Source organism: Suncus etruscus, chromosome 6 (assembly GCF_024139225.1).
Source record: "Suncus etruscus isolate mSunEtr1 chromosome 6, mSunEtr1.pri.cur, whole genome shotgun sequence".
Lineage (NCBI taxonomy): Eukaryota > Metazoa > Chordata > Mammalia > Eulipotyphla > Soricidae > Suncus > Suncus etruscus.
Window position 1 is genome coordinate 56183322 of NC_064853.1, and position 15068 is coordinate 56198389.

General features: G+C 37.7%; 1 protein-coding gene across 1 annotated transcript; it reads left to right on the forward strand.

The window, feature by feature from the left end:
* Positions 1-6963: 6963 nt before the first annotated feature.
* Positions 6964-7749, forward strand: LOC126011920 (non-histone chromosomal protein HMG-17-like). Its single transcript, XM_049775679.1, has one exon. The coding sequence runs from the start codon at positions 6975-6977 to the stop codon at positions 7245-7247; it is 273 nt and encodes a 90-aa protein (XP_049631636.1). The 5' UTR covers positions 6964-6974; the 3' UTR covers positions 7248-7749.
* The last annotated feature ends 7319 nt before the right edge of the window (positions 7750-15068 follow it).

The window sequence follows — 15068 nt, forward strand, 5'->3', positions numbered from 1 at the left end:
TTGTGACCTGGCTGTCTTTGGAGTAGTACAGTGCTTCTCAAATAGTGGGGCATGAGGCTCCGTAAAGGGGGGCATGTTTCACCTCGGCAAACACTGTCATAACAAGCTAAGCCCCGTGTGTATGTTTCTGTATGTCTCTGGAGCTGAGAGTTGTTGTGTCCTGCTTCAAACCCCGCTTCGAAAAGCTATGCATTGCAAAACGTGCTCATTGTAGCCACCACCTCTGATTAAAAAATCAGCTCAAATTATTTTATATATTTTTGTTTTGCAGGTTAAGGTTTTTTTTTTTTTTTAATAAAGATACTATTTACAGTCTCGTGGGGGGGGTGCAAAAATGTTTTCTTCCTAGGGGGGTATGACAGAAAATAATTGAGAAGCACTGCCTCGGTGGTGTTTCAAGTCTCCTGCATTGGGGAGGAAGGTTCTGCAAACTTGAGCAGAAACTGCCTGAGGCACCAGCTCTGCTGGCATTGTTTACCTCTTCCAGAAGCAGGTCTGGGAACAGGGCCGCTGCAGGAAGCAATCCAAACCAAGCTGGAGAGATGCAATGGGTCCAGATATTTCCACCATGTGGAGAGCATGAAATTCTCTGTAGCCATCTTTATTGGGAAGAATTCCATTCCCAAGGGTGGAGAACAGGTTGAATAGACAGCCTATCCAAAGGTTGCTCCCACCCTGGTGGGATAAATATATGTAAAGAAGGAGCCATCTTTGATTAGAATGAAGATCAGTTAATCTAACAACTTCCCCTTGTGTATTCGCTAAAATGCAGAGTACGACATAAACCACAATAAATTATGTTTTATTACTTTATTTTTAATATCTGTCTACCTATCTATCATCTATCTATCTATCTATCTATCTATCATCTATCTATCTATATCTTTATTTAAGCATCATGATTACAAGCATGTTTGAAGTTTCAGTCATAAACAAAATAACACTCTTCACCAGTGCAACATTCCCACCACCAATTATCATCTTGTGCTGGCAATTTTAAACAATATCAATGAAAAATTTCTTTTTTTAATAAAATTTTTATTTAAAGAATTTTGATTTACAAAATTAGTCATGGTTAAGTTGTAGTCAAACAAGATGTCAGCAACAATTCTTTATTTTATATTTTATTAGTTTATTTGCATGTGTTTAATTATTCTAGCATCCATAGAATAAATCCCACTTGGTTGTCATTTACAATCCTTTTTTTAATAATGATATCTTCATATAAACACCTTGATTACAAATATGATTGTAGTTGGGTTTCAGATAAATCATGTTTTAATGTTCTCTGCAAAAAAAAAAAAAGAGAGGTCATCTAGAAGCTAAAAAGGTGGCTGCATTTTGCATAGATACAGTAAAATCTGGGAAAATAAAGAACAGAAATCTTTTAGCCTAAGAACAGGGTGTCCTTTCCCAGGAAGCATCTGATTACTAGAGGTTTCAGATGGTCTAAGTTTGCCTAACTCCAGAGTCTTTCTTCTAAGTCCCAGGAAAAGTTCTCCTCATAGTGGTTGTTGCAGTAAGGCTCTGTAATTAGACTTCTTGGGTTTTTACAGGTTCAATGTTTACAGGATGTCAAGAAGTGTGTCCTGGTTTCATTTTGCTGTCAGGATGGCATGGCATGTAAACCTGCCCAGGTTGCAAGTTGCTGGTTTTATGTTGTCATCAGGGTAGCATGTGAGCCCACCCTAGAACAAGCCAGTGTCAGAGTGGCATAGAAGCCTGACCTGTTCACCAGTCTTTGCCTCCTGTGGTGCCAAAGTCTATAATAGTTCCGATAATGGGATGATGAGATCCAAATGGGATGATGAGATTCAGAGCAACTGAAGCCTAAGTTAAGTTAACATGACAAATGTTCAGGGTAAAAGGTCCACCTGCAACATATAAATTTTGGAGTTCCTATTCCTAATAAATAGAAACTTCACTTTTACCCAAGATTTCCCCACCTCTTTTTTTTTGTTTCTGGGTCACACCCAGCATCACTCAGGGGTTACTCCTGGCTCTATGCTCAGAAATTGCTCCTGGCAGGCTCGGGGGACCATATGGGATGCTGGGATTTGAACCACCATCTTTCTGCATGCAAGGCAAATGCTGTACTTTTGTGCTATCTCTTTGGCCCCAAGATTTCCCTATTTTATTGGGCCTATGCATAAAGGAAAAGGATAAAGCCCCAAGATATTATTGGGACACCAAAGCTTAGTAGTAATCTCTATCCCTTGGTTAATGTAATAATCCCTGATACATAGGTTTATGTATGTATGTATGTATGTATGTATGTATGTATGTATGTATGTATGTATGTCCCCAGGAAATACAATAAAATACACATATCCCTTAATATTTTTCTACTGAACAAGTCCAAAGGGGCAATACTGCATCCCAATAATGAAATACATACAAAAAATATACATAGTAAGGAAATACATCTAGAGGTTAGAGTGATAGCACAACAGGTAGGGAATTTGCCTTGCACTCAGCTTAACCAGTTTCAATCCTAGGTATCCATATGGTCCCCCTAGCATGGCAGGAGAGTTTTTTTTTTTTTTTCATTTTTATTGTGGTAAAAGTGAATTACAAATCTTTCACAGTAATGTTTAAGGCACATAATGACAATGAATGAGGGGCATTCCCACTACCAGTGTTGTCCTCCCTCCATCCCTGTTCCCTGTATGCATCCCACATCTCCCTCTTTACTCCCCATAATGTTAGTGGAACTGTTCCTCACTGTACAGCTTGTTGTAGATTAGGTATTGATTCTGTTGTCATTACTTTGGATTTGGTATTCAAGTCTGATCATTTTTTTTTCGGACCACACCCATTTGATGCTCAGGGGCTACTCCTGGCTAAGCGCTCAGAAATTGCCCCTGGCTTGGGGGGACCATATGGGATGCCGGGGGGTTGAACCGGGGTTCTTCCTTGGCTAGCGCTTGCAAGGCAGACACCTTACCTCTAGTGCCACCTTGCTGGCCTCGATAATTTTTTATTTCCACCAAATGAACATATGACTGTCTGGTGCCAGGAGTGATTTCTGAGTGCAGAGCCAGGAGTAAGCCTAGAACTGCCTGGTGTGACCCCAAAATAAAACAAAACAAAAAAAGAAAAACAAAAGTAAAAAACACATAACAACAACAAAACAACCAAACAAACAAAAGTGGGCCAAAGCAATAGCACAGTGGGAAGGGCATTTGCCTTGCACAAGACTGACCCAGGCTCTATCCTCAGCATCCCATATGGTCCCCTGAGCCTGCAGAGGTGATTTCTGAGTGCAGAGTCTCAGGAGTAATTTAGGAGTAATCCCTGAGTGCTGCCTGGTATGACCCCCCCCCCAAAAAAAAGCAAAACAAGATAAAAAAAATACACCCCTTATGTCTTTTGAATAAATCCAAGGGGGTAGAATCTGTATTACTGCTTCAGCCAACTATATGGTCTGTTGATTGATGGCAGTCAGAGAGGTGGCTGGCTAGAGTCAAGGGCCAAGATATTTCTTTGAGCCAAGACCTACTCAAAAAGCTGAATGTAGCCTTTGGCAGCAATCCACAACAATAAGAGGTAGAAGAGGTGAAGGAGGGGCTGTGCTCCAGGTCTAAGGGGTGTAAAGTTGTAGTGGTAAAAGGACTTAATGGGTCAGGCAACAATTCCAGGATAAGTAAACATAGGAAAACAATATAAGGTTTTGTAGATTGGCAAGCAGGGGAGGGGGAAAGGGGATGGAACTCAGATGGACATAAGCCTAACCTAAAGGTGGCCAACACACACACACATGCACAGACAAACGTGTATATTGATCAGTATGTTACAGCTGTAAAATTAACCCATCTGGGAACGGGTCAAAGTGCTTCATAAATATAAAGATGCAGGTAAGGTGGAGATGAAAATTTCTAATTCCTAGGAATCACTGCTAGCGAGGGTAGACTTGGCTGTAAAAGTGTCATAGGTTAGATAATGCATTTAACATTCTCAAAACAATTAGATATTCCAAATCTCATCTTCAGCATATCAATAAAGCTTTTTCAGAATTTTATAAATAATTTTATATTAAGCACTACAGCAAGGGTCTAGATTATAGAGCATTGTGTTATGTGTCTAGACTCGCAGGGGTCCTCAAACTTTTTAAACAGGGGGCCAGTTCACTGTCCCTCAGACCATTGGAGGGTCTGACTATAGTAAAAACAAAACTTATGAGCGAATTCTTATGCACACTGCATATATCTTATTTTGCAATGAAGAAACAAAACAGATACAAATACAATATGTGGCCCGCAGGCCATAGTTTGAGGACCACTGGTAGAGAGTCCAAATCCCTTTCCTGTAGGATTCTTTGAAAAAAAAAAAAAACATAATTGTAGACATATTTAAATTGAAAATATGTTCCAAAACATTTTCATAATGAGCACTGTAATAAGGGTCTAAGGCAGTGGTAGGCAACCTTTTTTTTTTCAACTGAGCCAAATCTCGCCAAAACAACGACTGAAATTTATTTTGAGAGCCACATTTTTCATTTTGGGGGGGTGGTTGGGCCACACCCGTTTGATGCTTAGGGGTTACTCCTGGCTAAGCACTCAGAAATCGCTCTTGGCTTGGGGGGACCATATGGGACGAAGGGGAATCGAACCACGGTCTTTCCTTGGCTAGCGCTTGCAAGGCAGACACCTTACCTCTAGCACCACCTCACCGGCCCCGAGAGCCACATTTTTAAAACCGAAAATACATAGGATGGTACACTGTTTTTAGTTTCAATATGTTTTCATTAAAAATATTCTGCATGCAAGTATCCACATAGGTCTGGAGGATACAAATAACACAATTAATAAAACAAAAACTATAGAATGATATTATTTATCAATAAAGTTAAATTCCATAAAATTTGTCTTACAATGTAGAGAAAATTACATCCTGACAATGACTGACAAAGTCACAAACACTAATGTGAACATTGGCCTTGCATTTCCTTGGATAGTTTGAGTAAGTCAGGTTTGTATGTTGTTGTTTGCGATTCCAGGTTCTCATCGATGAGACGATTTCTCAATTTACTCTTGATAAGATTCATGCTTGAAAATGATTGTTCACATAAATATGTAGACCCGAACATGGAAAGAACAGTAAACACTAGCTTTATTATTTGATTATATGAGTCAGGAATACTATTCCAGGTGTTAAAAATCAACATATCTTCCTTCTCCAGGTCTTTCATAGCAGACCACTTGTGCTGTGAACTAAGTTCACATTTGTGTTTCTCCAGTCTTTCTAAATTAGCACAAAGACGTTCAAATTTCAAGCTCCACAGTTCTTTGTAGTCAAAGTTGCCAATGTCGTTATTAAAGGGTGAAAAATTTAATTCCGTTACAGTAGCATCCAGAGGTTTTTTTTTTTTTTTAACAAAGACCAATGTCACTTTGCTATTTCTGAAATCCTGAAACATCTTGAGAAAAGCTTCCCTCATATTTAAAAGTAGCTGTTTTAAAATAGGTAATGTCAATATCAGAATTATTTTCTTGGTGATGTTTCAACAGGCTTGGAAAGTGAATCAAAGTTTCTCTGTCAAAATCTTGAGCAAAAAGAGATAATTTGTTTTCAAATGAAATAACTTCTAACAATGAAAAAATTGTGTTTCCTTTCTCCTGTAGCTTATGATTAAGCTGATTTAGATGTGAAGTAACATCCACCATAAAATACAGTTTTTGAATCCACTGATCGTTTGTTAATTCTGGATATAGTGAACACCCTTTTCGAGGAAAAATGCTTTAATATCTAATAATGAAGAAGCAAAACGTTTCAAACACTTTCCTCTTGATAACCAACGTACCTTGTTGTTGCAGCAGAAGATCTGCATACCACTCTCCATTTCAACTAAAAATTCTTTAAACTGGCAATGATGAAGCTACAATGGAGTTGATCATCTTAATCACCAATTCCATAACTTTGCACATTTCTTCTGGAAATGTCTATGCAAAAAGCGCTTCTTGATGTATGATGCAATGGTATTTAAGTATCTCATGACTAATTTTTTCTATCATAATAGCAACAAATCCATTTCTTATGCCGGTCATACTTTTTGCCCCATCTGTTGCAATTGAGAAGATTTTATCGAGTGGAATATAATATGTTTCAATGCAACCAATTACAGCATTTGCTATATCCTCTCCACGTGTTTGACCTTTCAGTGGCAATAATCCTAAAAGTTCTTCTTTAGGACCTGTAGCTGACATAAATCTTACAAAAAGTGAAACTTGAGCTGAATCATTTAAGTCACAAAATTCTTCAACTGCTATTGATAAAGCTGAAGCCACTTTAAGCGCTCACTGATAGAGGCTAGGAGCAGAGTCCTGACTCCTGGAGCGGCCGCCTGGCACACAGAAGAGCTGCATTAAAAAGTGTAAAAAGGGTCCAGAGAGATAGCACAGCGCGTTTGCCTTGCAAGCAGCTGATTCAGGACCGAAGATGGTTGGTTCGAATCCCAGTGTCCCATATGGTCCCCCGTGCCTGCCAGGAGCTATTTCTGAGCAGACAGCCAGGAGTAACCCCTGAGCACCGCCGGGTGTGGCCCCAAAACAAAACAAAACAAAACTGTGAAGAGCCGCATGTGACTCGCGACCCCCGGCTTGCAGACCACTGGTCTAAAGCATCCAAGTTCTCTCTCCATACATATCTGTGAAAAACATTAGAACTTAATTTTGGGGGATAATCAATTTGAAAATGACTTTTCAAGACATAATTTGTTGAGACATTCATATACTGAGTATTGTAATTAGAGTTTAATTTATAGAGCACTTCAATATGTAATTAGAGTGTCCACCTTTTTTTTTCTTCATAGACCTCTGTGAAAAAAACATTCAGGAGCAGTGTGAAGAAGAAGCGAGAGCGACCCCTGGACGGCCCGGCCCGGCCCGCTAGCCCGCCCGCCTCCCGTGCACCCGTGCCCAGTGCCCTCCGCTCAGCTCCGCTCAGCTCTGCGGCCCACCGCCAACGCCGCCACCATGCCCAAGAGAAAGGCTGAAGGGGATGCTAAAGGAGACAAAGCCAAGGTGAAGGACGAACCACAGAGAAGGTCTGCAAGGTTATCAGCTAAACCTGCTCCTCCAAAGCCAGAGCCCAAGCCTAAAAAGGCCCCTGCAAAGAAGGGAGAGAAGGTACCCAAAGGGAAAAAGGGTAAAGCTGATGCTGGCAAGGATGGAAATAATTCTGCAGAAAACGGAGATGCCAAAACAGACCAGGCACAGAAAGCTGAAGGTGCTGGAGATGCCAAGTGAAGTGTATGCATTTTTGATAACTGTGTACTTCTGGTGACTGTACAGTTTGAAATACTAGTTTTTATTAAGTTTTATAAAAATGCAAAATTTTGTTTTACTTTTTTTTTTTTTTTTTTTTTTAAGCTATGTTGTTAGCACACAGAACACTTCATTGTTGTGTTTGGGGAAGGGCATAAGTCACAAATAGAAAGTCTTCAAAGCTAGACTGCCCTAGGGAGAAATTATTTTCCCCGCCAGTTTTGAGGCTTCCTCTTGATTCCCAAGAGGAGGGATTCCTTGATGTTGACACATTTACCACCTTGGCACCCAATGCCATGTGGTGTGGAAAAACTAAAATGGGTTTTGATGTCCTGTCTCCCTCTCTGCCTTCAGCATAGACTCGACTCCCTTAAACCCAGAGAGACCTGTTGATCCTGGACTCCCAAAAAGTGATTATCAGGATGTTAGGGCTGGACTTGAGAGCCCCCACTGAGGCAGCAGCCCTCAAAGTAAAACGGTTTCCTTTTTTCGATTGTGAGTCTTCAGATTGATGATGCTGCCATTTTCCTTTCATTTCCTGAAAGTCAGGATCGGCTTGTGAAAAGTTGTTAAACAACACGCTAAATGTGAAATGTCAACCCTCACTCTAAACTTTCCCTATTCAGAGCATCAAATGAAGATGTCATTGGGTTTTATAGTGGCTTTCTGATTTTGGTAGTCCATTGAAGAAGGGAGTTTGAAAGTTATTGTATACTGTTAACGATTGTCTGCCCATGTCCTGCCTGAAATACCATGATTGTTTATGAAAAGTATCTTTAATAAAGCTGGATACAGTTTGGCTTGGAAAAAAAACATTCAAAAGTTATTGCAGACATATCATTTTGAAATTAAGTTACTAAAACATTTCTATAGTGAACACTGTAATGGAATCTATGACATCCAAATCCCTTCTGCAGAGATTTCTGTGGGCAAATGCATTAGAACATTATTGTAGACATCTAGGAAAGGCAGTTAGCTGAACACCTGCTTTAATTTATGCAGCTGTATTTATTGCTATGCAGCTGTATTTATTGCTATAGGCCACATTAAGTGTAAAAGAGGATTTAAGCTGCTGAATATTTCACAGAACAGGTGGGATATGCAAAACTTCATGATCATTGAACTTAAATCAGCATTGTCTTGCTGCATTTTTACAATAGACAATTCAGTGACCTTTGTCTATATCACCATAATGATTTGAAACAGAAAATAAGTTGTATTTTTTCAGAGTTGTTCTTAGAATCAATAACATACTGTGACAAGCCAAGGTTTTCTAAGAGGAAGTCCACATAAGTCTGTAATTTTTGCTTCTACCTGCCCTCATAGGAAGTGTTTCAGATATACTAAAAGCACAGGATGTAATTTCCAATTTTCTACTTCTGTTTCCAATTTTCTATTTTTGTGCTCTGCAGTGATTGCAAAAAGACCTGTTATTATTGGTCCATTTTTCTTTTTCCAATATAAATAAGGCAATATTGTAGTGTACATAACTTGTAGATATCAATGGCAAAGATAAGTGCATGAAACTCAAATGCCTGAGACTTTTTATGAAAGGTGAGGCACTGGCCTATAGATTTTAACTGGCCTTTAAAAAAGAGTAACGATAATTGACTCATTTAGCTGCTTGCATCTCTGCCAAGCATGCTTTGCAGTTTTTAAGTCATCAAGATGATTATTATTTTCCTCTTTATGTTTGTTCTGCTTATCAGCTTATTCAGGTCTTTATGGAGACTATTTATTAGAAATAAAAGTAGTTCATATGAATCTTGTTGGTTGTGTCTGGAAAATTGGCCATTGATCTTCCCAATAGCTATCTTCTCACAGAACTTTTATTATTTTGCTAAATTCTTCTACCACTTTACCTTTATGTTCCAATAGATTTATGTCTTGTTGAGATCATCCTCATAATGGTTTCAGTTAAAATAATGAGCCAACGTGGAGCATTACATAGGCACTGTAATATTGAATTCATGAAAGAAGTGTTTCCTAAATTATGAAGTCCAGTGAGATTTTAACCAGTTTCCTCAAACAGATCAGGAATTCTGAATATGGTTACTCCTAATCCCCATAATCTATGCCTTAGTGTGATATGTTGACTTGTCCTGATAACCTGTTGGGGATGCTATGGTTTCTTTTTTTCTCTCTCTTAAGTAGTCTTTGTTGGATCTGGGGAGAAGCAGAAATGCTTCAACTTGGGGGGTGTGTGTGTGTTCCTTATCCCATTCAGAAGGAATCTCTGGTTTGTTTCATCATTTGTGAGAATTCTGCTTCTGACAAGGTATAGTGGGACCCCGAGTTTCTTGCTGGGGTCTCCATTTGTAGAAATATAAACATATTCTTTTGCTCAAATGAGTTTTCTAGCAATCCATTCTTTATCAATTTTCACCCAAATAGGTGAGTTAATTGTTTTTTATTTAGCCTGTGCATCTTCTTGAAATTATCTTTCTGCAGCTTTCCTTGGGGTAAAGTCAAGAAGTGTAATGAAAGTAGCATTAAGGATAGAAGGTCAGTTGGCATGCCACTTTTCCTAAATTTTAACAATTGAGTTTTACGGATTCTGTGTGTACATTAAACTATGCCTTGTCCCTGAGTATTTCAAGGAATACCACTGATGTGTTTGTTTGATTTGCCATTCTTTCCAGAGTGATTAAAAGTTTTTACTAGAGTAGGCTGGGCCATTGTCAGTTTTGATAGTATGAGGAATGATAGTATGACAGAAAAACATAGTAGTAAAAAGAAACAAACAGCCTTAGCTATTTCAGAACTCATAAGGGCAGCCCACATAAAACAAGGTTGCCATTGGCACTGGGAGGCCAGAATGAGATTGACTATGAGTAATGAAAATATGCTCAGGGCACTTTTGCAAAAGACCTTATAATTGCTGAAACAAATCCTAAACTTCATGTTTATGGGCATTTAGGGAGTTAGTCACAATTTCAGAGAAAGGCCAACCACATATGCTGAGTCACTCACCACTTTACATGGGCCTGAAACATGAGAAAGTAAGTAAATCAACGTGGCAAGTTTCACTTGTTGGATGAACTTATAATTTGTAGGCACTACTGTGTCAGTTTGGGGCCAGTGATACCATCATTATCTGAGGATGAGCCATCAATATAAAACATAGGGCAATAGATATGGGGAAAGAATGATTTATGAAGAAGTTATAAATGTGTCCTTCTGAAAAAAATCCAAGGCTCTTCCAGAGGTGTAATGGAAGACTTCTCACTCGGGAAAATGTTGCCCAAGAATGATGTAAAATTATATCAGCAAAATATTGGCACATGATTGATGAGTTGGTCATTCCCTGAGGTAAAACAGTCTCTACTGAAATAGCCACATGGGATTCCTGTTATTAAGAGAGGAAATAAAGAATATAAAGTGTTTGTGATTCTCTGGGTACATAGGGATATTATGAAAGCAATCTTTTAGGTCTATTACCACCATCAGCCAATCTTTAGGCATTGCTGCTGGAGTGGACAGATCTGGTTGTAAAGCATCCATGGAGACCATTGTAGAATGGTTCTCCATTTCTTCTGTCTTTCTTTCCTTCTTTCCTTCTTTCTTTCTTTCTTTCTTTCTTTCTTTCTTTCTTTCTTTCTTTCTTTCTTTCTTTCTTTCTTTCTTTCTTTCTTTCTTTCTTTCTTTCTTTCTTTCTTTCTTTCTTTCTTTCTTTCTTTCTTTTCTTTTCTTCTTTCTTTCTTTTCTTTCTTTCTTTCTTTCTTTCTTTCTTTCTTCTTCTTTCTTTCTTTCTTCTTTCTTTCTTTCTTTCTTTCTTTCTTTTCTTCTTTCTTTCTTTCTCTTTTTTCTTCTTTCTTTCTTTCTTTCTTTCTTTCTTTCTTTCTTTCTCTTTTCTCTTCTCTCTTTCTTTCTTCTCTTTCTTTCTTTCTTTCTTTCTCTTTCTTCTTTCTTTCTTTCTTTCTTTCTTTCTTTCTCTTTCTTTCTTTTTCTTTCTTTTCTTTCTTTCTCTTTCTTTTCTTTCTTTCTTTCTTTCTTCTTCTTCTCTTCTTCTTCTTTCTTTCTTTCTTTCTTTCTTTCTTTCTTTCTCTTTCTTTTTCTTTTCTTTTCTTCTTTCTTTCTTTTCTTTTTCTTTCTTTTTTCTTTTCTTTCTTTCTTTCTTTCTTTCTTTCTTTTTCTTTCTTTCTTTCTTTCTTTCTTCTTTCTTTCTTTTCTTTCTTTCTTTCTTTTTCTTTCTTTTTTCTTTTCTTTCTTTCTTTCTTTCTTTCTTCTTTCTTTCTTTCTTTCTTTCTTTCTTTCTTTCTTTCTTTCTTTCTTTCTTTCTTTCTTTCTTTCTTTCTTTCTTTCTTTCTTTCTTTCTTTCTTTCTTTTCTTTCTTTCTTTCTTTTTTAGCCACACCTGTGATGCTTAGGGATTACTCCTGACTATATGCTCAGAAATTGCTCCTGGCTTGAGGGACTATTTGAGACACCGAGGGATAGAACCATTGTCCATCATAGGCTAGCACGGGCAAGACAGATGCCTTACCGCTTGTGCCACCACTCCAGTCCTCATCCAATTCTTTGATGAATATCATGAGTATCCTTAAAGAGATTGCATTACATCTTTATAATGCTTTGGGGAGTTTTCCCATTTTAATTATGTTAATCCTCCCAATACATCAACAGGATATATGTTTCCATTTCCTTGTGTCCTCTTTTATTTTTTGAAACAATATTTCGTAGATTTCTTTGTATAGGTCCTTCACTTCTTCAGTTAAGCTAACTCCATGGTATTTGAATTTCTGTGGTAATTTATAATATTATGAATGGGACTTTTTTTAATGTCTATTTCTTTATAATTATTTGTGTATAAGAAAGCCTTCGATTTTTGTGCATTAGTTTCTAGCCTGCCACTTTGCTATATGAATCTATTATTTCCAGGATCTTTTTGACAGTCTTTAGGATTTTCTAAATATAGTATTATGTCATCTGTAATCAATGACAGCTTGACTTCTTCCTTTACTATCTGGATGCCCTTGATATCTTTTTCTTGCCTCATTGCTATGGCAAGTACTTAAAATACTATGTTGAGTACAAATCGTCAGAGGGGGCAGCCTTACTTTGTGTCAGATCTTAGAGGAAAGGCTTTCCATTTTTCTCAATTGAGTATATTTGCCATTAGCTTGTGGTAAATGAAGTTGGCTATATTGAAAAAAGTTCCTTCCATTTCCATCTTGTTGAGAGTTTTTATCATGAATCAGTGTTGGACCTAATCACAATATTCCTATTGATATGAACATACAATTTTAATTTTCCTTTTTTGATGTGGTTTATTATGTTGGTTGACTTGCATATGCTGAACTATCCTTGCATCTCTTGAACGAATTCTGCTTGGCCAGGGTGTATGTCATTCTGATAAGGTGTTGGATCCTATTTGTTAGAATTTTGTTGAGGATCTTTGCATCTGTGTTCATCAGGGATTTTGGTCTGTAGTTCTCTTTTTTGGTGGCATCTGCATATGGTTTCAGGGTGATGTTAGCATCATAAAAACTACTTGCCAGTGTTTCTGTTTCTTCAATTTCTTAAAGAGCCTGAAACGTATTGGCAGTAGGTTCTCTTGGAAGATTTGAAAGAATTTATTAGTGAATCCATATTGATGTGGGCCTCTGTTTGGGGGAAGATTTTTGATTACCATTTTAATTTTTTCAATAGTGATGGGTCTGCACAGATATGCTACATCATCTTAGTTCAGCCTTGGGAGGTTATAAGAATCCAAGAATCTATCCATTTCTTCCACATTCTCATGTTTTGTGACATAGAGTTTCTCAAACTAGTCTCTTAATACCCTTTGAATTTCTGTAGGCTCTGTCATAATCTGCTTGTTTTCATTTTTGACTTGGTTTAAGTTTCAATTCCTTTCTTTGTGAGTTTTGGTAGTAGTTTATAGATCTTGTTTATTTTTCAAAGTGCCAGCTCTTCCTTTCTTTGATTTTTCCAATTGCCTTTTGGATTTCCCATTCATTGATTTCTGTGCTTAGCTTTATTATTTCCTTTGACTTCCTATTTTTGGTTTAGTTTTAAATCACTTTCCAATTTTATAAGCTGTGCCATTAAGTTATCTAGGTAGGCTCCTTCTTCCTTCTTGATGAACACTTGGAAAAATATAAATTTTTCTCTTAGTACCACTTTAGCTGTGTCCCACAGATTCTGATAATTTGTGTCTTTATTCTCATTTGTTTAATGGAATTTTTTTTTTATTTCTCTTTGATTTAGTCTCTGACCCATTGGTTGTTAAGTAATGAGCTTTTTAATTTTCAGATGCTAAAAATTTTCCTCTGTGTTTGCTTGTTATTCACTTTTTTTTGTGGTCTTTGGGTCACACCCAGCAGTGCTCAGGGGCTATTCCTGGCTCCAGGCTCAGAAATTGTTCCTGGCAGGCACGGGGGACCATATGGGACACTGGGATTCAAACCAATGACCTCCTGCATGAAAGGCAAATGCCTTACCTCCATGCTATCTCTCCAGCCCCTGTTATTCACTTCTAATTTTAGTGCATTATGATCTGAGAGGATGATATGTACAATTTCTATCATCGTTTTTATGTTGGTTTGTTTTATGTGGTATATTGTGGAGAATGACCCATGGGCATTGGAGAAGAATGTATATCCAGTTTTCTGGGGATGGAGAACCCTATATATATCTACTAGGCCAATTTCTTCCAGTGCTCATTTCAGTGCTAGTATAGTCTTATTATGTTTCAACCCAATTAACCTATTAAGTTGTGAGAAGGCAGTGCTAAATTCTTCCACTATTATTGTGTTATTATTGATAAATTCCTTCAAGTTTTTCAGCAGTTGTTTAAATATTTTGCTTGTCCCTCATTGGGTACATGTATGTTTAGTTATGAGTGTGATTTCTTTCTCTTGTACATAACCCTTAACTATTAAGATATGCCCATCTCTGTCTCATAACTTTTTAAAGTGTAAAGTCTGTATCATCTGAAATTAGTATAGTCACTCTGGCCTTTATAAGGGAGTTTTTCATTTTAAAAATTGTCCTTCAACCTTTGAGTTTGAGTGTGTTCTGACTATTCACATGTGGTTTTTGTAGACAGCATATTGATGGATTCAGCTTTTTAAATCCATTTTGCCAGTCTGTGTCTCTACACTGGCACATATAGTCCATTGATGTTGAGAGAGATGATTGTCATGGGATTTATTGTCATCTTTTAGCAGAAGATTTGTGTGTCTTGTGTATATTTCCTTCAAACTGAAATTAAGTCAGGCTGGGTGAAGTACTCTTTTTTTGTGTGTGTGGTTTTTGGGTCACACAGTGCTCAGGGGTTATTCCTAGCTCCAGGCTCAGAAATTGCTCCTGGCAGGCATGGGGGACCATATGGGACACCAGGATTCGAACTGATGACCTCCTGCATGAAAGGCAAACGCCTTACCTCCATGCTATCTCTCAGCCCCATGGGTGAAGTACTCTTAGCAATACATTTTTTTCATGAGTTTTGTCACTATCTCCCATCATTACCTTTGTGCCTAGAGTGTTTCTTGTGACAAATATGTGGTAAATCTTAGGGATGCTCCTTTGAATATCATTTCCCTCTTCGATATTGATGCTTTCAATATTCCATCCCTATCTATGGGTTCGTTATTGTGACTATGATCTATCTTGGGGGTTACTTTTCATTGGCTCTCTTTTGGCTTGTGCTCTTTGGGTATGTAGGATTTCGTTGCATGCACTCTTTAGATCTGGGAGTTTCTCTGCAATTATGTTCTTGATTGTTGATACATACTTGAGTTTTTCTTCATATGTCTCTGGGACTGCAATAACTTATGTTGTTTCTCTTGAATTTATC